The 25731-nt window shown below is 36.8% G+C and overlaps 1 protein-coding gene across 2 annotated transcripts in view; it reads left to right on the top strand.

Annotated features, from left to right (window-relative positions):
- Positions 1–25731, top strand: part of FANCC (FA complementation group C) — a 206777-nt gene that overhangs the window by 62581 nt on the left and 118465 nt on the right. For both annotated transcript variants that reach the window (XM_020971702.2, XM_020971701.2), the window contains exon 4: positions 14851–14945. In XM_020971702.2, the coding sequence (XP_020827361.1) occupies positions 14851–14945 (95 nt within the window). The remainder of the gene's footprint in view (positions 1–14850; positions 14946–25731) is intronic.

Raw genomic sequence — 25731 nt, 5'->3', positions numbered from 1 at the left:
GGATTTCAGAAAAACTTGAACTTAAATGAACTGATGCAAAGTGAAGTGAGCAGGACCAGGAGAACACTGTACATAGTAAAAGCAACATTGTGTGATGGTCAACTGCGAATTATTTAGTTCTTCTCAGCAATGCAATCCAAAAGACTCATGCTGGAAAATGTATCCATATACAGAGAAAGAACTTATGGAGTCTGAATGTTGATCAAAGCATATTGGGGTTTTTTTGGGCCCTCCTGGCTCAGAGTGAATGTAAATAGTAACTGTTTCTCTTTTGGCCAGCAACCCTGAGGGTCTTCCCTCCTAGTTTGATTTGGTTTTTTTTAATTAAAGGGATCATCCCTTGACTCCCTTCTTAAAGAGGCCTATTCACTGAATGGGCATTGCCTCACTCGAAGTGAGAACTTGAAAAGACCTTAGCTTAAAAGGGCCAAGGTCTCCCATTACATCCTGGGTCATCTCCAGTTGTCCTGATGAATATCTGGCCACTGGACCCAGATGGCTCAGGAGGAGAAAGTGAGGCTGGTGACTTTGCACAGCCCTTTCTCACTCAAATCAAAGTCAATTGCAAGTCATGTCATCATCTCCCTGATTGTCAAGGTCCTCTTCAAGAACAAAGGACAAACCACAATCATAACTGTTTTTCACTTTCTTTATTTTTTTCATAGTTTTTTCCTTTTGTTCTGATATTTCTTTCACAATATGACTAATATAGAAATATGTTTTACATGATTGCATGTATAAGCTGTATGAAATTGCTTATCACCTTAGAGAAAATGGAGAGCAGGGAGGGAAGAAGAAAATTTGGAACTTCAAATTTTATTTAAAAAAAGAATGTTAAAAATTGACCTTACTGTAAATTGGAAAGAATAAAATACTATTTAGAAGAAAAAAAAACAAAAGAAATTACTTTTAAGTAATATTGTCATATTTATTTCATTCCCACTTTCCAGACATAAGCAGTAAATATTTCTCTATATTTGTCTTCCTTTATATTAAGGATTTTACTGGGGCAATGAGTGGAGACATAGAACAGATGGTTGACACGTACTTTTTAGAAGTAATATTAGTATTGATTTGATTACAGTTCTGAGACTATGAGGTAAAAAATGGGGGTAGGGAGGAATATATGAATGTCCAGGGTAAAAGATAGTGATTTTATCTGGGCCAGGTAGACACAGTGAGACCTCACCAATTAGGTCAACCCAGCCCACAAGTAGAAGTACCAAAGCTCCTCACATGGTCCTTGAAACTCCACTTGGGGGTAGGGGGTGGGAAGTGAGGGTGGTTATGGTAGTAGTGGTGAAGTTTCCTTGTTTATTGCCTTTTCTTATTCTTTTAATTTCTTTTTCTTGTCTTGTTGCTATAGCTAGTATTTCTAGTATAGTATTGATAATCATGGTGATAATGGATGTCCTTGCTTCACCTCTGATTTTATTGGGAAGGCTTTTAGTTTATTCCCATTACAGGTAATGCTCTTGATTTTAGGTAGATATTACTTATTATTTTAAGAAAAGCTCCTTGTTCATTCGTGTATTTTTATAGCAATGGTGTTGTATTTTGTCAAATGCTTTTTCAACATTTATTAACATAGTCATAATTTTTGTTTTGTTTTTTGTTATTGAAATGCTCAGTTTTACTTATAGTTTTCCTAATATTGAGCCAACCCTGGTTGGTATAATAGTGTATGTTCTTTGTGATATATTGCTGTAGTCTTCTTGCTAGTATTTTGTTGAAAAATTTTGCATCATTAGGGAAATTGGTCTGTTGTTTTCTTTCTCCAATTTTGTTTTCCCTGTTTTAGTTATCCAAACCATATTTATGACATAGAAGAAATTTGGTAGAACACCTTTGCCTGCTTTTTAAATAGTTTACATAGCATTGGAATTAATTGTTCTTTAAATTTTTGGTATAATTCACTTGGAAATCCATCTGGTCCTGGGGATTTTTTGCTTAGGGAGCTGATTGATGGCTTATTTAATTTTTTCTAACATATTGTTATTTAAGTATTCTATTTCCTCTTATGTTAATTTGAGCAATTGATATTTTTGTAAATATTCATCCAGTACACTTAGATTGTCAGTTATATTGTCATATAACTGGGCAAAATATCTCCTAATAATTGCTTTAATTTTATCCTCATTGGTAATACATTCATCCTTTTCATTTTTTATACTAGTTTTTCTTCTGTGTTTTAATCAAATTAATAGTTTAACTTTTATTTTTTAAAAAAACAGCTTCTAGTTTTATGCATTAGTTCAATTTTTTAAAATTTTCAGTTTTATTCATCTCCCTTTTATTTTCAAAGTTTCCATTTTGGTGTTTAATTTGGAATTTTTAATTTTTTTTTCTAAGTTTTTTTTGTTGTTGTTGAATGCTTGACTTATTGATCTGCTCTTTCTTTTATGATGAAGACATTACAAGATCAAACTTTTCCCCTAAGTTATGCTTTAGGTACATCCCACAAATTTTGGTGTGTCGTCTCTAAGGTTATTATCTTTAAGTTATTGATTTCTTTCTATCATTTGTTTTTTGACCCACACATTCTTTAGGATTCAATTATTTAATTTCCAGGTATATTTTAATCTATATCTCAAAAGACTTTTATTGAATGTAATTTATTGAATTATGGTCCCCAAAGGGTACATTTAATATTTCTGCTCTTTTGCATTTATTTGTGAGGTTTTTATGCTTTAATACATGGTCATTTTTTGTGAGGATGCAATGTACAGCTGAGAAAAAAAGCTATACCTTTTCCTATTCTCATTCAGAATTCTCTAGAGGCCTGTCATATCTGACTTTACTAAAATTCTATTCATCTTCCTAAATTCTTTCTTATTTATTTTATGGTTAGATTTATCTAACACTAAAAGGTCAAAGTTGAGGTCCTACACTAATATAATTTTACTATTTCCTCTTATAATTCATTTAACATTTCATTTAAGAATTTGGATACTCTGTTTTCTTGAAATGTTCCTACTTTTTTCTTTTTATTGTCCTTTAGTTCTGTGCATTTGCATTCTAATCAATTCTTTCTCTTTTGTTTTTATTTTTGGTGAGATTAAAGTTTTTCTATTTTGCCCATTATTTTTGCTCTACAGAACATAAATTCTGCTCTCATAATTCTCATTTAAACCACTCAGGAACAGCAAGTTGTGTTTGTGTTCTCCTCAAATTAACAGGGTTTTTGTCCTATTGTGTTGAATTGTTCTCTTTTGTTTTACAATATCTATTCATAAATGTGAGAACCCATTTACTGAATCTGTAGGTGGTATTTCTTCCTGCTGTTAATGTTTTCCTTGTTGATTTATCTGCTTATGTTTAAGGTCTGGATTTTCTTCCTTCTGAGATCATTGATAACATTAATCTTTTTTCCCCTTCCTCATTCCTATTGCTCTGTTTCTGACTCCCCCTCCTGTGATTGTGGGATTTCCCTGTGGCCTGAATTTCAAAGATCTCAGCCTTCTCATGTTGGGCAATTCGAAGTTTTCCAGCTTAGGTATTTGCCTAAAGTGACTTTTGAAGGGACAAAATCGGTCCTGCTGGACGCTGAGCTCTTTTACTCAGGCTTATTGGAGTGCTGCATCACCCCAACCCCACGTATTTTCTTGATGTCCTGTCCTATTCCCTCAGTTTGTCACTTCTCTGGCCCAACGCCAGCAGTTTGGTGAGCTGCCATGCTGGTGCCATAGTGTTGATTTCTTTAATTTTGGTTCTGAAACTCTTGGAGAAGGGACATGGAATTGAGCTCTGTTTCAAGCACAGATGTGTCTCCTGCCCCTCTGTTATTTCCTTATCCTGCAGAGATCCTTTGCAGTAGAGAATGCTGCCACTATGGCACTGTCTTTCTTATCCTAGTCAATCAATAAACATTTATTAAGTGCTTACTATGTACCAGGTGCTGTTCCAAGCATTAGAGCAAGCTCTATAGCCTGGAATCCATATCTCCACAGCACTGGAGGGGCTGGGCTTTGTTGCAAGCCTATGTGTTGTTAGGTCCCTGGGTCTTATGGTCTAGCCTTGCTGCCTCTAGTGTGATAGGAAGTAAGGGAAGTAAGAGTGAGCTTAGCATAAATTTATGAGAGTGTTTTATTTTTCTATTTTTTTAACTGTCTTTTGTATTTAGAGTGCCCTAGACTATGGAGAAAGGTGAAGTGCTTAATCTTTGGTGCATAATTTCTGTTTTTGAAAGGTCATGGGGAATAGAGAAAAGGTCTTCTGTATCTCTTTAGTCATGTCACTTGGAAGTCCATAATAGCTCATTATGATAGTGTTCTTTTTTGTTTTCTTATTCTTCCAGACTTCCTGACTTAGGACCAGGCTCCGAGCACTTCTAGAAGGAATTGTGAATTGTGTTTGGTTTTATCTTGTATCTTCTTTGGTTTTATTGCTGTTTTCTGAAGGTATTGAGTGTTCTGTTATTCCTAGGTCTCAGGGATAGCTCAGGCCATGGACCCACAAACTTTAATTGATCCTAATAGGAGGCCTAATCCAGTGTGATGTCTTAGAGCTTCTCTCCTACTCTGATTTTGTAAGTTCCTGACCTGGATTTGGGTTTGAGTAATAGGACTTTTAGGTTTGCTTTTAGGTGTTATGTGTTTACTATGTGTTATGTCCACTTGTCATCTATTTCTCTGGAGGTGGATAGCATCTTCCTTCAGATGTCTAGGTCTTTCCATGTTTTTCTAAATCAACCAGCTCATCTTTTCCTACACCACAGCAGTATTCCAACCCAATCACGTCCTATCTGAGAGATTGTCTGTGAAAGTTTTTTCCCAGTTTTCTATATTCTTTCTATTCTTGGCTATGTAGGTTTTATTTATAAAAGAAAATTTTAATTTAAAATAGTCAAAATTATCCATTTTACACTTCAACAGTGTTCTTACCTTATAATATAATTTAAGGTCTGATACTGTTGAATCTATTTCCTTTACGTCTTTTTTCTGTGGTTTCTTTGAAGTTCCTGACCTTTTGTTCTTCCAAATGAATTTTTTTTATTATTTTTTCTAACTCAGTAAGATAATTTTTTAGTAATTTGTTGGGATAACACTGAATAAATAAATTGGTTAGGTAAAATTGTAATTTTTAAATTATATTAGTTTTACCTACCCATGAACAATAAATACTACTTCACTTATTTAGATCTGACTTTATTTGTATAAAAAGTGTTTTATATTTATGTTCATTTAGTTCCCATGTCTGTGTTGGCAGGTATATGCTCAGGTTATTTTATTCTGTCTAGGTATTTTAAATGGTCTAAAACAATATTGAATAATATTGGTAATATAGTGTAGTTTCTCTATTTTTCTCTTGATTAAATCTATTTTAATTTTAACTTTGAGATCATGATTACTACCCTTGCTTCTTTTACATAATAAATTCTACTCCTGCCCTTTATTTTATCTTTTTTTGTATCTCTCATTTTTATAATATTTCCTGAAATAAACATATTGTTGAATTCAAATTTTTAATCTGATATCTGTTTCCATTTTATGGGTAAATTCATCTCATTCACATTCTAAACTACAATTATTTGTTGTGTATTTTCCTTCTTCCTGTTTTTCCTCACTGTCCTTCTCACCCTATTTACGCTATCCCTCCTCACCCCTCTGCTTTACTTCTATCTGCTGCCTTGCTCTCCTATTCCTGAATCTACCTTCCCCTCCAAGAGTCTCTCCCTTGTTCTCTCCCCCTGACCCTATCCCCTTGCCCTCTTATTTCTTTCTGAATTTAGAAGACTTTTATACCGTTCTGGGTATATATGTTGTTCTCTCTTTAATCCATTTCAGAGTAGAGTAAGGTTCCAGCACTATCTGCCCTCTCCCTAGTAGCTTCTTCTGTATCAATTTTTCCTTTTATGTCTCATTTGTCTGAGATAGTGACTCTTTTTACCTCTCCCTACATAGTTTTATTTTTTTAGAATCACCCCATCATACTCAGCTCAGCCCAAACCTTTCTTTCGAACTACTCAAATAATGATGGTCATAAGAGTACTGATAATATGTTCACATATCAAAAGTAAACAATTTGACTTTATTGAATCCCTTATGATTGGTGTTTAATGTATGACATATTTCTCGTGGATGTTATATCTCACATTTTCCCTTAAGTTCTGCTGTTTTTGTCACAAATACCTGAAAGTCTTTCAAGTTCATTAAATATCCTTTTTTTTTAAAATTCAGGATTATACTTTGATGGGTTGTAACCCTATTTCTTTTGCTCTACAAAATATAGTATTCTAAAACCTATGGTCCTTCAACATAGTAGCTGCTAGGTCTTGTGTAATCCTTATTGTAGTTCCATGATATGTAAATTGTTTTTTTCTTGTTGCTTCCAATATTTTCTCCTTAACCTGGGAGCTTTGAAATTTGACTATGATGTTCTCATAATTTTTCCTCCTGGGATCTCTTTCAGGTCATGATTGGTAGTTGTTTTGTTTTTTTGTTTTTTTTCCTGCTTTGTTCTAGAATTTCAAGGCAATTTTCCTTGATAATTTCTTTTAATATTATATCAAGATATTTTTTATCATAATTTTCAGGTAGTCTGACAATTCTTAAATTATTTCTCCTCAATCTGTTCTCTAGATCAGTTTTTCTGATGAGATGTTTCACTTTCTTTTCTGTTTTCTCATTCTTTTCATTTTGTTTTATTATTTCTTGGTGTCTTAGAATATCATTGGCTTCCCCTTGCCCGATTCTAGTTTTCAAGGAATTATTTTCTTCCTTAAGTTTTTGATTCTCTATTTCAAATTGGTTGACTTTCTTTTCATAATTTTCTTGATTATTCTGAATTGCTCTTTTTTTTTCTTCTAGGTTTTCATCTATATCTGTTATTTTCTTTTTAAAGTTTCTTTTAAGTTCTTCCAAGAACTCTCTGTGCTTGGGACCATTTGACGTTTCTCATTGAAAAAGGAACAACTTTTTTAGCTCCATTATCTTCCTCTGAAGGATCTTCTCTGTTCCCATAGTAGTATTTGATGGTTAGGCTCTTTCTCCTTTGCTTGCTTGTTTTTATTTATTTATATAGTTTTGTTTTTAGCAGATATTAGTGTAATCAAGTCCTAACTCTGAGGTATGAGGAATGATGCTCTATGCCTCAGGTCCTTCTTACTGTTATTTTCTCAGGTCTGTCCCTGGGCCCAACCCTGGGCTCCCCCCTCCAATCGTTAGCCACAGCTAGGGCCCCTAGCCACACTGTCCTGCAAATGATCTTGTTCCCAGCATTCCCTCTAGTGGCAGCAAGCTGCAGCTGGCTTCTCAGCCCTGGAACTGAAACCAGGGACTCTGCTTTCCTGCAAGTGCCCACAGCCAGCAGGGTCCCCAGTCCTCTGCTACTGCACTCACTAGGTGTGTGCTAGCTCCTCCCCACAGCCACAGCCCAGACGAGTCTGGTCAGCACAGCTGTGCGTGATGTCCCTCCACAGTGGAAGGTCCTTCAATCTTCTCCTACTCAGCCATCAGACTCCAACTGTAAGATGAAAGTTTCTAAGGCCGAGGCTGCTTCTCAACCTAGCTGTTCCCAGGGCTTCTTGTTTGTTGATTCCCAGGGAGTCAGCCTGTAGGTATTTGCACTTCACTCAGGCTGAACCTTTGGCCCTGGAGGTCAGGTCTTTCCTGGGGTCTTCTCAAGTTGTCTTAGAGAGACAACTGCCTTACCCCAGCTTTTGTTTATTTCCACTGCTCCAAGGTGATGTTCTGCCTTTTTTTGTGGAGGAAATTTGGAGAGCTGAAAGTTTTCCAACCTATTCCTCCATCTTCCCAGAATCTTAGCCCTTCCTGCCTACCTCGCCCCATTCAATGTGTTGTTTTTAAGAAACATACTGGAAACATGTAGATTCCTATGGAATTAAATTTAGAGGCCAAAGCAGAATTTATTATGTTTTAGGTGAATTGTATTTATTTATTTTCAGCCAAAAACAAGGTTTATTAAAGATCCGCCATATTAACCAGACTCTTAAGGAATCTGAGCATCTGTAAGGTATTGGCTAGATTCTAAGAATCTGAGCAGTGGCTAGATTTTAAGAATCTAAGCACCTTAAAGGAGACAAGATGGACCTTATATACAGAAAGACTGTAGGAGGGAACTAGGAGTGGCCCCATAGGTTGGGGTGACTGGAAGAGGGGTCTAAGGAGATCTGGATGGGAGTGGCCAGTAAGCTGGGGTGAACAGAACTCCTACCTCAAAGATCAGTAAATTCTATATAACCTTTAACCCTGAGATACCCCTATTAGGCATATGGCTCCCAAAGATAAAATGGTATAAGATCTAGCATAATAGCACTTTTTCTCTTTTTTTAAATTATTAAATTTTTAATTTTTCCTCAGTTATTACATGTAAGAACAATTTTCAGCATTCGTTTTTAAAACTTTGAGTTCCAAATTCTCTTCCTCCCTCCCTCCCCATCCCTTCATTGAAAAGGCAAGAAGTTCAATGAAGGTTATACATGTGTAGTCATGCAAAACATATCCATAATAGTCATGTTGTGAAATAAAATGTAGGCCAAAAAAAAAAACCCTCAAGAAAAATAAAGTTAAAAAATATGCTTCAGTCTGTATTTAGACACTATCAGTTCTTTCTCTGGGGATGGGTAACATTTTTCTTCATAAGTCCTTCGGGGTTGTTTTAGATCATTGTATTGCTGAAAATAGCTAAGTCATTCACAACTTCAAACACATTATTGCTGTTACTTTGTACACAGTACATTTCATGTTGCATAAGCCCATGCAAGTCTTTCTAGATTTTTCTGAGAGCATCCTGCTCATCATTTCTTACAGTACAATAGTAGTCTATCATAATTAAATACCACAATTTGTTCAGCCATTGATGGGCATGCCCTCAATTTCTAATTCTTTGCCCCCAGAAATGAGCTCCTGTAAATATTTTTGTACATATAGGCCTTTTTCCTTTTTGTTTTTTTATCTCTTTGGGGATACAGACCTAGTAGTGTGGTCAAAGGGTATGCATTGTTTTACAGCCCTTTGAGCATAGTTCCAAATTGCTCTACAGAATTGTTGGATCAGTTCACAACTCTACCAACAAAGCATTCTTGTCTCGTTTTTCCTACATCCCATCCAACATTTGTTATTTACCTTTTCTGTCCTATTAGCCAATCTAATAGGTATGGGGTAGTACCTCAGAATTGTTTTAATTTGCATTTCTCCAATCAATAGTGAATTAGAGTATTTTTTCATAGGCTATAGATAGCTTTGATTGTTTCATCTGAACACTGATCATGTCTTTTGATCATTTAGCAGTTAAGGAGTGACTCTTATTTGACTCATTTTTCTGTATGTTTGAGAAATGGGCCTTTATCAGAGAAACTTGCTTCAAAATGTTTTTCACAGGGTCAGCTAGGTGGCACAGTGGATAGAGCACTGGCCCTAGATTCAGGAGGACCTAAGTTCAAATCTGGCCTCAGACACATAACACTTACTGGCTGTGTGACCCTGGGCAAGTCACTTAACCCCATTGCCTAGCCCCCCAAAAAAGTTTTTCACAGTTACTATTGCTAACTGTATTTCCCTCCATCTTTATCCCCCTTTGTCTTATTCTCTCTCTCCCTTCACCATGTCCCTCCTCAAAAGTGTTTTGCTTCTGACTGCCCCCTCCCCCAATCTGCCCTCCCTTCTATCACCCCCACACACATACATTCTCTTATCCCCTTCCCCTCCTACTTTCCTGTAGGGTAAGATAGATTTCTATACCCAATTGAGTGTGTATGTTATTCCCTCTTTGAGCCAATTCTGATGAGACCCCCTCTTCTCCTCCACTGTAAAAGCTTTTTCATGCTTCTTTTACGTGAGATAATTTACCCCATCCTACCTCTCCATTTGCCTTTCTCCCAGTGCATTCCTCTCTTACCCTTAATTTTATTTTTTAGATATCATCCTTTCATATTCAACTCACACCTGTGCCCTCTCTCTATATATACTCCTTCTAATTGCCCTAATAATGAGAAAGGTTTTATGAGTTACAAACATCACCTTCCTATGTAGGAATGTAAATAGTTTAACCTTATTAAGTCCCTTATGATTTCCCTTTCCTGTTTACCTTTTTATGCTTCTCTTGAGTCATATTTGAAAGTCAAATTTTCTCTTCTGCTCTGGTCTTTTCATTAAGAATGCTTGAAAGTCTTTTATCTCATTGAATGTCTATTTTTTTTTCTCTTGAAGGGTTACACTCAGTTTTGTTGGGTAGGTGATTCTTGGTTGTAATCCTAGCTCCTTTGCCCTCCAGAATATCAGATTCCAAGCCCTCCAATCTTTAATGTAAAAGTGCCAAATCTTGTGTTATCCTGACTGTGGCTCCACCATACTTGAATTGTTTCTTTCTGGCTGTTTGCATTATTTTTTTCCTTGACCAAGGAACTCTGGAATTTGGCTATAATATTCCTGGGAGTTTTCGTTTTGAGATGTCTTTCAGGAGATAATCAGTGAATTCTTTCAATATTTATTTTACCATCTGGTTCTAGAATATTGGGGCAGTTTTCCTTGATAATGTCTTGAAAGATGATATATAGGCTCTTTTTTTTAATCATGGCTTTCTCGTAGTCAGATAATTTTTTAAATTATCTCTCCTGGGTCTATTTTCCAGGTCAGCCATTTTTCCAATGAGATATTTCACATTGTCTTCTATTTTTTTTTTCATTCTTTTGGTTTTGTTTTATTGTTTCTTGATTTCTCACAAAGTCATTAGATTCCATGTGCTCCATTCTGATTTTTAAGAAATTATTTTCTTCAGTGAGCTTTTGGACCTCCTTTTCCATTTGGCCAGTTCTGCTTTTTAAGGCATTTTTCTCCTCATTGTCTTTTTGTACCTTTTTTTACTATTTGTTCTTTAAGGTGGTATTTTCTTCGTTATTTTTTGTGTCTCCTTTACTAAGCTATTGACTGGTTTTTCATTATTTTCTTGTTTCACTCTCATTTCTCTTCCCAATTTTTCCTCTACCTCTCTTATTTGATTTTCACAATCTTTTTTGAGCTCTTCGGTGGCCTGAGACCAAATGATATTTCCCGGGAGACTTTGGATTTTAGGAGCTTTGACTTTATTGTCTTCTTCTGAGTTTATGTTTTGATCTTCATTGTCATCATAATAACTTTCTATAGGCAGAAGTTTTTTTCCATTGCTTGCTCATTTTCCTAGCCTGTTACTTAATTTTTTACTCTTTGTTAAAGTAGGGCTCTGCTTCCAGGGTGGAGGGAGCACTGTCCCAAGCTTTAGGGGTTTTGTGCAGCTGTTTTGAGAGACACTTGTAGGGTTCTGTGATTTTTCGGTTCTTCCAAGGAGTTAAGATCTAGGAGAGATGTTTACTCTGCTTCTGGCCTGTGCTCTGGTCTGTGAACGACTACAAGCACTCTTTTCTGCCCTGGAACTGTGAGGAGGGCTTGGGGCTCCACTGCTGCTGCAAGCTCTGCTATGCTCATACTCCTCACCCTAGAACTGTGACCCACCTCCAAAAATGGACAAAGCAACAGTCCTGCCTCAGTGCTAGCCAAAAGACCCCTGTGATCTCCTGACCAGCTAATTGTTCAATCCCTTTACTGCCTGTGGGCTGAGAGCTCTGGAAGCAGCCACTGACATTGCTACTGCTGATTCATTCACTCCCAAGCCCTGCTTGTTGTTTGCTGTGGCCAAGGCTGTGCTGGCACAGCCTGCACTGTACTGTGCTCCACTCTCACCCAGGTGCCACAGACCTTTCCTTCTGACCTTCCAAGTTGTCTTTGGCATCTGTGGGCTGAGAGGTCTTAAAACTGCTACCACTGCCAGTGATTCAGTTGCCCAGAGGCCTGCTGCGGGTTGTCCGGGGCCCTGTCTACACTGGCGTAACCTGCCTGCACTGGACTACGCTTCTTTCTCACTGTGGTGCAACAGACCTTTCCTGCCAACCTTCCAAGTTGTCTTGGGCTAGAAATTTGTTTCATTCTGTCCTTTTGAGAGTTCGGTGGCCCTAGAATTTGTTTAGAGTCATTTTTTAAAGGTATTTAGAGGGGTTTGGGGGAGGGCTCATGTTAATCCCTGCCTTTATTCCTCCATCTTGACTCCACCTCTCAACAGCACTTTTTCTCATAGCAAACATGTGTGCTCATCAGTTGGGGAATGATTAATCAAATTAGGGTATATTATTGTAATGGAATACTGTTGTTCTATAAAAAAATGACAAAAATTTAGAGAAACCTGTGAAGACTTAGATGATTAATGCAGAGTGAAATGGGTAGGACTAGGAGGATTATTTGTACAGTGACTGCAGCATCAGTCATAATGTAAAACAATTTTGAAAGACTTAGGAACTTTGATCAGTACAGTGACCCATCATAAGTTCAAAGAATTGAAGAGGAAGTGTGCCTGCCACAGGGTGATAGATTCAGTGCAGAATGAGAGACATTTTCAGATACTGTTAATAATTTTCTTGGCTAGCCCTATTTATTATAAGGAAGGACTTTTTACTGGGGAATGAGGAGAGTTGTGGGGAAGAATCTGGGGATGTCTAGTGTTGAAAAAAAAGCAAATCTCATTTAAAATCTATACTGAAGATAAGGAAATTCAGAAGAGGAGAAAGACAATAGTTCAACATTAACAATTACATGTTAAATTTAAAATATGTTTTTATAAAAAATATTAAAAACAGTTTAATAGGTTCATAGTTTCATATGCAATTATTTTTCTCACCTTTGTATATAGAAATGTTAGTCTGTTGACAATTTTCTATTTTATAGTTTAAAAAATTTTAAAAGAAAAAATAAATCACTTACCTTCTTTGAGTCGCAAATTTCCTCATGTGTAAATCTGGGTTCCGAACGAGACCTGTAATTTCATTACCATGGAAAACTCATAGGTAAAATAACTCCCTTTTTCAGTGATGACCAGCACTTTCTCTGCAATTTATGGTTTTAAGAGAGTTGCCTAGAACACTGAGAGGTTGACTTTCCTAAGGTCACAGAGCCAGGACTCGAACCTAGATTTTCCTGGCTTTGAGGCCACTATGCCATACCGACCCATATATTTGTAAAATGTGCATATTAATATCTCCAGTACTGTCCTTATAGGATTTTATAGGAATACATTTTGTGTATCTCAGAGCATTTGCATTATTATTGGTAGTTACACATATTCTGCACAGGAAGAGATAAAAGAACACTGCTTTAAGTGACTATTAAAAGTTTTGTACATAGCTTTCAATGTTGATTTCTCCTCCCACCCCCATATTCATAGTTTCTTTAAATTTCAGGATCAAAGAATCATTAGTTTTGAAGAAACTTATATGTAGTCTAACTTTTTGTACTTGGAAAGATCATATTTTTTTAAAGTATGCATATATTTATTACAGTTTTAGCATTCAGTTTTTAATAACAGTATATTCCAGTCAAAAGTGCCATCTTGCACAAGCTAAAATATGTCATTTGCAGAAGAAAGGTAATTCAGTGGCCACATGTAGTCATGGACTCTTATAGAATTTTTTGTCATAATCTGAAAATTTGATCTATTAATATGACTTTATCCTCTTAAAAGAAGATTATTATTTTTCTGATAAATGAATAACTACCATAACCCGTAAGTTTGTGAAGTGATATATCTATAATCACTGGTCCTACAACTTGGCTCTAAATTTAGAAAAGATACCACTTTCTTCAACTGCCAGAGGCACCATCTTAGGCAAAGGCTCACCATGTCTCATCCCATACTTCTCTAAAGCTTTCAATAATCTTTAAGCCTTTTTGCCCATAGGGAACGTTCAAATTCTATAGGGTGGCATTGAAGGCCCTCTGCAGTCTTGCTCCAATATACCTTTTCAGCTTTATTTCTTATTACTCTCATTAATATCCTGTAAAATTTCAGCCAAGCCAGACTTCTCTTTGTTTCCAGAACACTCAGGATCATAGTATCATACATGTATAGCTAGAAGAGATCTTACAGGTCATCCAGTTTAACTCCCCCAGTTTATAAATGAAGAAACTGAGTTCTGAAGGTCAAATGACTTGTCCAGTGTCATACAGGTATTAAATGGCAGAGCCAGGATTCAGATTCAAGTATGATGAGAAATTCAGGTTCAGAGCTCTTTCCAAGACATGTGCTTGTCCTATGGCTTTGCAAAAGCTGTTCTTCATTCCTAGATTCTTATTTCTTACTCTTAAAATCCTTATTTTCCTCACCTTAAGTGCCACTTACTCTATTAAGCCATTCCTGACTTCTGAACTATTAGTGCTTCTCCTTCCTCAAATTACTTTGATTTTAAAAAAAAAATTATGAACCAGAAAGTCATTAACAAATATGAACATTTCTAAACAAAAAAGATCAGAAAATAGGCATTGTACATGAAAAGTTTACTACACATAAAAGTATTTACTAATACTTTTAATGTATATTAAATTTAACATGTTACTTCTAACATCCTGCTTATCATTGTTCCCTCTAAACTCCATCTATGCTCACTTCTTGTAGAATTTTGAACTGAATGGAGCAGCTTACTTCTTTGTAGCTGTTTTCAGATATTTACTGTGTAATGTGTGGAACTAGGCTTGTCTGACACATTTCAATTTTCCATCTTAAGTCAGAATAGTGGTTTTCAAAATCATCATCTATATTTAGCACCTTAAAACATCAAAATTGGAAATAGTGGCTGTGATTCCCTTAGGATATCAATTATGATTGAAAGAAAAGTGACTGCCTAAGAACTACATTTAAACATATGTAGCATAGGAAAGAAAAAATTGAAAGTCAAATATCTCACATGATCTTGAGTCTTCTGTAAATTTGGAATAGTTGATTTTTCTTCAGGTAATTTAAAAATTTTGGCTCTAAATACTGTGAGTGTGTGTGTATGATAAAACCTACCTTTCTTTGTTTTTCTTTCTGCAGACGAAAACCAGAAAATTCTAATGTGGTGCTTATGTTGTCTCTACTGCAGTGAACCACGGAACCCTATAGAGTTGGAAGCCAACATTTGGATAAGGGTGAGAGAATGAATCTTTTTCTGAACCACTTTGAATGAAATTGGTCATTTAAAGATTCTTGATTATTTCGTTTCAGAAACTGCTCTAAACATAATTTATGCTAATACATTTGTAGTAGCTTTAGCCTACTGCAGTATTAGCCACAATGTCAACTATAAAAAATTAACTTCAGTTTTTGCTTAATGTAGTGTTAAATGTTTCTGTTACTTACAATCTAAAGTTCAATTGCTTATAGAAACTTCAATTACATGATAATGAATTTCTCTTTTATTCTTGGTAGAAAACAGACCATCCGTCTTTTTTCCTTTCAGAGTGGGTGATGGTTTCTCCCCTCTCATAAATATACTTCAGTATTAAAAACAAAATTTTAATACTGCACAAGAGATAACGTCTATTTTATGAGTTAAAGCTGTTGTCCATTCCAGTAACTTTACAGACTAGCACCTGACTACTGCTTGGCAACTATTATCCACACATTTGAGAAGGTATCCTTATTTCCTGAATTTTATGTCAGCATCGAAGACTCCTAACACACTGACGTATTGGCTTCCTGTAGCTCTTCCACATCTTCCTTTGATTAGCAGTAACACATTTAGAAGGGTACTTAAGGCTGAGCTGAGGTTTCCACTATCATAGCAAGTTGGCTGTCTTTTCTCTCTGCTTGAAGGCATCTAGGTGGCACAGTAGATATGGCACTGGACCTGGAGTCAGGAAGACCTCAGTTCAAATCTAGTCTCAGACACTTACTAGTTGTGTAATCTTACACAAATCATTTAACCTCTGTCTGCTTCAGTTTCCTCTTTTGCAAAACAGTGATAATAATGGCACTTACCTCCCAGGATTGTTGGGATCAAATGAGTTATTTGTAATGTGCTTAGCATAGTGCCTGACACATAATAGATAATAAATGCTAGCTATTATTATTACTATTACTATGAAATGATGACGATGATGATGATGATTTCTAGTACTAGTACCACTACTACTACCACCACCATCACTGCTAAAACTAATCCACATAATGGTCTTGTGTCCATCATGTGCCTGTCAGGAGACGGGTAATGTGCTTCCTTTTAGTCTGGAGACGTATTTGGCCATTATATTAATCAGAATCCTTAAGTCTTTCAAAGTTGTTTTTCTTTTCATTGTTCCTGTCCAGTAAATTGTTCTTCTGGTTCTGTTGATTTCACCCTGAATCAGTTCATATTATTAAGGATTTTCTGAAATCTCTTTTACCATTTGTTACTGTGCAATAATATTCTTTTACACTGATATGCCACAATTTGTTCAGTCATTCCCCAATTTTCTAAGATGCAATCCAAGGCACACCTTTAGAGTCTAGTTATTTTCCCCTGGTGCTTTTATTCCCATCTTCATCATCATGGTGTTTGTTTTTCTTGAGACTTCTCTTCCTCAGATTATCTGTTTTCTTACTCCATCCCTCTCTTAGTCTTACTTTTCCCCTTGTTGAACTTGATGTATTTCTGTTCCAAACTCTTTATGTGTATGTGCTTAACCTCCTTTCTCCATTTCAGAAGAGTCAGGTTCATCCAATGTCCATTTCCCCTGACTCCTTCTTCTATGTTTCTCCCTTCTCCTTCCTGTCATCAAAACCTCAGAACAGAACCAATCTTCCCCCAAGTTCTCTTGTTTTTCTTGTTTAACTCTCTCAATATTCTTTGAAGATATAAAAGTTCTGAAGAGACACTTATTCCTTCTCCTTTTAGGATGTTAGCACTGCGTCATTATACAACTCCTTACAGTTGCTCAAATTCCCTGTGTTTGTATTTCAAAGCTCCTACTCATCTCTGATCTTTTTACCAGAAATGTTTGAAAGTCCCTTCTTCCATTAAAACTTCATTTTTTTCATAATTCAGTAGAATTATACTTGGTTTTGAAGGGTAAATTATTCTTGATTATCAGCCTAGATCTTTTGTCTTTTGGAACATTATATTCCAAGATCTCCTCATGTTTGTAGTATAAGCTGGTAGGGCTCCTGGGATCCTGACTGAGATCTGACTGAGAACTGCTTCTTTCTTTATACATGTGGTATTTTTTTCTTTTATGTGCAAACTCTGGATTTTTACTCTGACATTTGAAAGTAATTATCTCCCTGTGGATCCCCTGAGTACTAGCACTGATCTCTGCCTCTTGGAGTTAGTTTTATCCTGGATATTTGACATCCAGAGTGCTAACATTCATGGTACCCTTTGATATCTTAGAATAATGTGCCCATGGCTTTTGAGGCCCTTGGGGTGGGGTCCATCTTTTATTATATCCCATAATGAGATTACCTTACTCTCCACTTGTTTGCAGAGGTAGGTGGGTCTGGTAGTATGTAATAATGCGTGTATTTCAGGTTTTTCAGTATATTAATCATTTTCACTTAATTTTTCTTTTTCCTTTTTTATTTGTTATATGAATTTGGAAAGTTAATAGGACATAAAAACCACAAAAGATCTCAGTAAAACTTTATTTTTTAAAATAAATACGATTAGAAAATACACTGACTTTTTTGAGCCCAAAACTTCACCAAAACAAAACAAAAACAACAACCAGAAGCTAGCAAACAATAGAAAGGAGGCCCATCAGCAGAACTGTTGGTAAGCTACCAACATGACCAGAAATTACTAGAACACTAGTAAACTGCAAGGCTCTGTGTCCAGGGGCAGCAAGACTAGAAGAAATAAAGACCTAGGCTAGGGGACCTGACAATGCTTTGGAGGAATACCAGCCCAGGACCTCAAAAACCCCGGGCACATTATCCCAAGACATCAAAGGGTACAGTAAATATTAGCACTCTGGATGTCAAAGATTCAGGATAAGACTAACTCCAAGAGTCAGAGATCAGTGTTAAGTACCCTATCCATTCCACCCAAGAGAGAGCCAAATCCATATTGTTGTTTCTGATTCCCTAAGATTTTCTAAGTTACCCATCATGTCATCAGCAAATTAGGATAGTTCTGACTGCTTTTTGCCTTTCTTTAAACATCTAATGTCTTTTTCTTATTGCTATTGCTAGCTTTTCTGCAACCATATAAAATTATAATAGGAAGAGGGGAATTCTTTATTTGTTAGGAGGGGTAGCTAGTCTCATGAAAGGAGTTTGGCAGAGTGCTTTCTTTCTCAGTTGAGAATAATTTGTGTAGTATTGTCACTGATTAATCTTTTTTTTTTTAAAGGCAATTGGGGTTAAGTGACTTGCCCAAGGTCACACAGCTAGTAAGTGTCAAGTGTTTGATCTGAATCCAGATTTGAACTCAGGTCCTCCTGACTTCAGGGCTGGTGCTCTATCCACTGCATGACCTATCTGTCCCTAGTCACTAATTATTCTTTAAAAATTTGTTAGATTTCTCTTGTAACTTGGAGTTGTTCCCTTTGTTAGTTTCTTTAAAGATATTCCTGTTTCCTTGGATTAATTAAGATCTTTATTTGGTCTTCTGTTAATTTTTGTATTTTAAACTTTTTTAAAATTCTGCTTTTGTGTTTCCAATTTTCTTATCATATAACTGCAAAGTGGGTTCTAATATTTCCTTTCATTTTTTCAGGTTTTGTTGTGATTTCCCTTTGTTCATTTGTGTTATCCTGTTGAGTTGATTTTCTTCCTTCTTTCTAATCATGTTGGCTAAAGATTTATCAATTTTCAAAGTGCCAACTTTTAATTTTAACTTTTTCCAAACATAAGGTATTGATCAAAACACGTTTCTGCTAGATGGCTTTCCAGTTTTCCTGGGAGTTTTTTCCTGTGTAATTTATTTTTCATTTTATCAGACACAGGTTATGGAGTTCCTTATTTCTGACTTTCCCTTATCTAATCAGTTTCATTGACCTATTTCTCTATTTTTTAATCAGTACTGGATGGTTTTCATGACTGCTGCTTTATTATAAAGTTTGAGGTCTGCAACTGCTATTTCCATCTTTAACCCTACCTCTTTTAGTCATTTTCCATTATATTCTAGAGTTTTTGTTTTTCCAAATGATTTTGTTATTGCTTTATCAAATTCTATAAAATATCTCTTTGGTGAGTTGATTGGTAGGATCCAGTTATGTGAGTGCATTGTGAACTAAGAGTCAGGAAGACCTGCATTCATATGTGGCCTCTGACACTTAATAGCTATGTGACCCTAAGCAAGTCCCCTAATCCCTGTCTGCCTCAGTTTCCATAACTGTAAAAGGGGATGATAAGAGCACCTATCTCTTGCAGGGTTGTTTTGAGAATCAAACAAGATAATAGTTGTAAAACACTTAGCATAGTGCCTAGCAAGTAGAAGGCACTGTGTAAATGCATATTTACCTGTTCCCTTGGCATATCATTTGAAGTATAAATTAACTTTGATTTTACTGTCATTTTTATTTTATTGGCACAGCCTAACCAGGACCACTGAATATACCTCCAGCTGTAAAAATTGTTTTTTTCTTTTCTGTTGTTTGCTCATTTTCCCAGCCTATTACTTGACTTTTAACTGTTTCTTAAAGTAGGGCTCTGCTGGGCAACCAGGAGGTACAGTGGATAGAGTACTGGGCCTGGAGTCAGGAGGACCTGAGTTCAAATCCGGCCTCAGACCAGATACTTGACACTTACTAGCTGTGTGACCCTGGGCAAGTCACTTAACTCCAATTGCCTCACACAAAAAAAAGTAGGGCTCTGCTTCCAGGGTGAGGGGCACACTGTCCCAGGCTTCAGGGGTTTTGTGTAGCTGTTTTCAAAGATACTTATAGGGACTTGTAAGTTTTCAGTTCTTCCAAGGTGAGCGACCACAAGCACTCTTTTCTGCCCTGGAATTGTGACAAGGGTTCTACCTCCACTGTGGCCACAAGCTCTGCTATGCTAGTGCTCCTCCTCATCCTGGGACTGCCACCCAGGACTGTGACCCTGATCTGAGTATGAGCAAATCAACAGAGTCCTGCCTCAGTGCTAGCAAAGAGACCCCTGTAATCTTCTTCTGACCAGTTGTTCAACCCCCTAACTCTCCGTGGGCTAAGAGTTCTGGAAGCAGCTGCTGCCGCTGTTGATTCAGTCACTCCCAAGGCCTGCTCCTGCTTTGCTGTGGTGGGGGCTATGCTGGCCTGACCTGCTCTGAACTGCGCTCCACTCTCACCCAGGTGTGATGGACCTTTTCTGCCGACCTTCTAAGTTGTCTTTGGCATCTGTGGGCCGAGAGTTCTGTAAACTGCCACTGCTGCTAGTGATTCAGTGACCTGGAGGCCTGCTCTGGCTTTGCTGGGGCCAGATCTGTGTTGGCTGGGGCCAGATCTGTGTTGGCATGGTTTGCGCTAGTCAGCGCTGGACTGCATGCCTCTCATACCACGGTGCAACAGACCATTCTTGCCAACCTTCCAAGTTGTCTTGGGCTGGAAGTTTGTTTCACTCCATCTTTTTATGGGTTCTGCTGCTCTAGAATTTATTTAGTCATTTTTAAAGGTATTTGGAGGGGTTTGGGGGAGAGCTCAAGTGAGTCCCTGCCTTTACTTGGCCATCTTGGCTCCTCCCTCTAAGTTGTTGCTTTCTCATGGAGCACCCTGTAATTGAATTGATAATAGTCTTTTTTGGGCTTTGATAGATTGATTCCCAGATATTTTATGCATTTTGTAGTTATTTAAAATGGCATTTCCCTTTTTATTTTTGCTTCTTTGGTCTTCTTATTGATGTTTAGAAATTATATTCCTGCAGTGTTGCTGAAGCTATTGTCTCAGTATCTTTGCTGATGCCCTAAGATTTTCCAGATATACCATCATATCATCAGCAAATAGGTATAGTTTTATCTCTTCTTTACTTATCTTTATGCCTTTAATGACTTTCTCTTGTGTTCTTACTGTTGCTACCATTTCTAGAACTCTATAAAATGATAGTGGGGAGAGTGTGCATCCTTGTTTCATTCTCAATATTGATTGGAAAGCATTCTAGTGTATCTCTATTGCATATGATGCTTGCTTTTAGTCTTAGAAGTCTTTTATGATCTTATAAAAAAAGGTCCCTTTATGGCTATACTTTACAGGATTTTTAACATAAAGGAGTGCTATCCTTTGTTAAAAGCTTTTTTTTTTTTGCATCATGTTGAGATGATGATGTGATTTCGAATTTTGGGGGTTTTGCTATCATTAATTATATTGATTATTTTCCTAATGTTGAACCGTCCTTGCATTCCACAAATCCAATAAATCCCACTTAATCATAATGGTTTCTTAGATAAATTGCTGTAGTCTGACAGGTTTTGTTTAAAATTTGAGCCAACATTTATTAATTTTATTGAACTTCAGTTTTCCCTCTCTTTTATCCTTCTTAAAGAATTTGTTGTTTCAGAATTGAATTGTTAAATTTAACTGCTTTGTGTTTTGTCGTTTGCAGCTTTAGGTTTTTTGGGGTTTTTTTCTGGAGGTGATCTATGAATTCTTTCAATTGGTATTTACTTTTCTGTGTTCAGAAATTCTGGGCAGTTCTCTTGTATTTTTTATATTGTGATAGTCAGGTTTTTTTACTTGTCACGTTCTTCTGGAAGAAGTAAAAGCCTTGGTTTGTCTCTATACACCCTGGCTTCAAGATCAACTTGTTTTTCTTGAATTAAGAGCATGTTTTCTTGAAATGCTTTTCTTTTTTCTTTTTCTTCTCTTCACTTGTCCTTCACTTCTGTGTATTTGCCTTCCCAATTAATTGTCCTGTCTTTAATCTTTTGGTTTTTGTTTTTGGTGAGACTTGTCATTGCAGATTGAAGTTTTTCTATTCTATTAATTATTTCTTTTGTGTAAACTATAAATTCTGCTCTCATAACTCTTCATTTCTTTTTTAATCCACTCAGGAATAACATGTGGTGGTTCCCATGTTCTCCTTAAATTTCACAGGGTTTTCTGACTCACCAAGTGTTCAATCATTTTCCTTTGTTTTCCAGTATTTATTCATAGATGCCTAAAGTAGTTTACTAGATATGGAGGCCAAATTTCTGCCTGTTGTGAACATTTTCCTTGCTAAGTTGTCTGCTAATGCTTGAGTTTTGTCTCTGTGTCTTTGAGTTTTCTTCCTGTCAAGATCTTTGGTAGTTTTAGTTCCTCCTGCTACCCCTACCCCGACTACGCCCCACTTCTTTATCTGTGCAAGCGTTCAACCTCCCCACTTCAAAACCAGGTGTTGGTCCCTGAGGGAAGATAGAACCCGACTGCTACGTAGACACCCACAGCAGCAGTTATATGTAGATGCTAGTGTGCTAATGTCTTTCCTCTCTAGTTTATTGCACTTTCCCCCCAAATCACCTCATTACAGTAGCTATAGTAAGTCACACAGAATGAAGAGATACAACAGGGTTGTGGCCTCATCACATATTTCATCTTGTTTTCTCTCCCCCAAAACCTTGCCCTCTTCTGAACTTCCTTATTATGAAGGCACTGCTGTCTTTCTGGTCGTTTAGTGTTCACAGCCCCTGAGTAATCTTCACTCTTCATTCTTCCTTCTCTCCCATAATCTAATCAATTTTCCTATCTTATTTGTTCTTTCTCCACAATATCTCTGGAATCCTTCTTCTCTCTACTCATATTGTTGCTACGCTACATCCCTCACCTCCTTTTTCCTGAACTATCTTGATAACCTCCTATTTGGTCTCCCTGCCTCATCTCTCCCTTCTTTAATTTGTCCTTCATACAGCTGCAAAAGCTGTTTCCCTAAAGTATAGGTATGATCATGTTACTCCTGCACAGTGAACCCAAGTGGCTCCCTATTGACTCTAAGATCAAATGTTATTTTATCTTTATCTCATTCTTTTTCAATAACTATTTTAATACAATTTTCATGTTACATACAATTATTAATATAGTAATACATATATAGGAATAAGGATAGGGAGTATACTTTTATTTCATTGGTAAAGGAACACTCCTTCACTAGTGCATGTCACCACATTCTCTGCAAATTATAAACTTAGATTGTTATTTAGCGCAGTGGTATCAAACTCAAATGGAAACAGATCCCTCATGGGCTTGGATGCCATGAGATTGTTACCTCTGGTCTAGAGCACTGAAGTTGTGCCTCAGAAATTGTAACTTGCCCTGAGTCACACAGCCAGTGCGTGCCAGAGGAGGTACTTAAACTCAAGTTTGTCTGACTTCCTCTCCATTATATCAGCAGTTCTCTAAGTGTTCTGGGGATTCCTGGAGGATCAGGGCATCAGAAGGTCAAAACCATTTTCACAGTAATACTAACATGTTTCAATTTCTACTACAGTAAATATTATGGATATAACTCACATTAACAAAAAACTTTCAGTTGTCCTTAATTTTTAAGAGTGTGAATCCTTAGACCAAAAAGTTTGAGAATCACTGCACTGGACAATGCTGCCTATAATAGAATATCTATATAATTTACAAACAAATGTACACATAATTTATAAATAAATTAATATACACATATAGGAAAGTGTGTTCAGAATCTTTTTTTCTTTTTCTTTTCTTTTTTTTTTTTTTTTACTGATGGAGAATGTGGAAAACATCTAACTTTTCCTAAGTTTTTAATTTCTCTTTTGAACCATTCTGGAAAATTTTGCTATTGTTCTATACTCTTTTGGAATTCCACATTTCATTAGGTATTGGTTCGATTTCTTTTGTAATATTTAGAAAAGGTTATAATCTTTTTAGATGTTTTAGGATTCACCCTTCTAATTTTTGTACCTTTTCTGTTGATCTACTTGTGCTTTAGATTTTTTGATTGAATTATCCATCTTTTGAGACCTCTTCCTCTCACAGGTTGGGGATGATTTTGGGATTGCATTGACCCAACCTGTATTATAGTGCCCTTCTTTTCTCAGGTTCTGTGTAAGCACAGCCACACACTGCCCCCATTTCTTCCTTTCTTTAGTTCTCTGGCTAGGCTGAGTTGGCATTTGCTTTTTTTTTTTCGGTGTTGATGCCTCTGGGCAGAGGCTTTCAGTCTAGGGGTTTCCTAATGTAAGGGCTGCCTCAGGCAGAAAGAAACCTGATTCTTTACCTCCTCCTATCCTCCCCACTCTCCCTCATGTGGCTGGGCAAAACCAAATGTCCGCTTTTTTTTTTTGGCTAGGCAGTGGGGTTAAGTGACTTGCCCAGGGTCGTACAGCTAGTAAGTGTTATGTGTCTGAGTCCAGATTTGAACTCATGTCCTTCTGAATCCAGGGCTGGTGCTCTATGCACTATGCCACCTAGCCCCTCCTCCACTTCTTGTTAACAATGGATTGGCAGAGGAAGGGCAGGGGTAGAGTTTACCTATCAGATGCTTTGCTACATAAGAGGAATCTGAGTGCATTCCAAACCATAGTGGGTGGATTTATGCCCTGCTAGACCTGGGCTTTTTGTTTTCTTTCTCCTGTGAATACAGCTTTTGTTATTCTACCTTTGGCACATAATTCCTTTATTTTTAGAGTTAGTGGTGATTGGACAAAATGTCTAGTCCTTTATCATATTGGTCATGTAACCCATGAGCCTATCTGTATTGTTAAATTACTTTTTAATATATTTGTATTAACTAGCTACCTCAGAGCGCTGTGCAAATGAGCCCAAGATCGTGGGTTCTATCCACTTATAGACTGGTTTACTATGCCAGGTTTAACATCACAGATTTTATTTCTATCTTTGGCCACCTGTTTTACAAATCCCCATCACTCTAGAGACTTCACAGGAAGCTCTATGTCAGCCTTAGGTTCAGGCCCCTTTCATGTAGCCTCTGTCTAAATCCCAGAGTGATGCAAGAATTGCCAGCTCCGCCTTCTGTTCTGACTCCCCCAGAGCACACCTTCACCTGCTGTAAGATAGCCCTCCTAGGCCTCCTAGTAGTCAACATTGTTATCTGCTACGTGGCTGAACATCAAGAAGGACCTTGGACAATCTAATCATCTGCTTTCCTCAATAGACCTTTCTCTAGTCATTGATAGTATGCTTGGATTCATTCTTCAATGGTTAACACACTCTTACCTCCTCAGTATTCTCTCTATCCCAGTGGTTCTGAACCCCTTGTTGTCATTTTATAAAGCCTGTTTCTGATTTCCCATTATCTTCTCCTTTACTCTTCTCTCCCTCAACCCTACCTCCAAAATGTACCCCTCTAGATCTATCTATCCCTTGTACTCTGCTCTCTGTAATGCCTGCTTCATAGTTAAAAAGCTTGCCTTCATCTTAAAACTTTAGCTTTCTCATTCTATCCATCTTTGGGCTCTCACTTAAGACCTGTCTCTTCTCCTTGCCCCACTAGCCATCCCCCCAATGACATGCCGTTTCCCATCACCATTTCTAATACTGCTTGTACTTTCATTTATCTCCCCAGTTCACTGGTCATGGTAGGAGATTATATAGGCACTTTCAGATTTTGCTCCTACCGCCATACATGTAGAAAAAATACAAATTAAATTTGGTGCAGGTGGAAGGAATCAATTCAGGGGATCAGTGATAAAATGGCAGCATTGGATATAGATGTTTTAAAGAAGTTTGCTAGTGAAGGAGGTTAAGTTGGCATCTGGATGACAGAGGAGAGGAAGAGATTGAAGATTCATAATAGAGAAGGAAATTTTATTGGAGTAAGGTCTTCAGTGAAAACTCATGAAATGGCAAGAAACACTTAAGTAAAAGGACTAGTTTGATTTTTATTTCTCTTAATTTATTTTTAGTTTTTAACATTCACTTCCATAAGCTTTTGAGTTTTAAATTTTCTCCACCTCCCTCCCCAAGATAGCATGCAATCTGATATAGGTTCTACATATATATATTCCTATTAAACATATTTTCACAATACTCATGTTGTAAAGAAGAATTAGAACCAACAGGAAAAGCCACAAGAAAG

The sequence above is a fragment of the Phascolarctos cinereus genome, unplaced genomic scaffold (genome assembly GCF_003287225.1).
Source record: "Phascolarctos cinereus isolate Bilbo 61053 unplaced genomic scaffold, phaCin_HiC Scaffold_4;HRSCAF=312, whole genome shotgun sequence".
Lineage (NCBI taxonomy): Eukaryota > Metazoa > Chordata > Mammalia > Diprotodontia > Phascolarctidae > Phascolarctos > Phascolarctos cinereus.
Note: the sequence above shows the minus strand (reverse complement) of the source record. Positions and strands in the feature narration are given on the sequence as shown.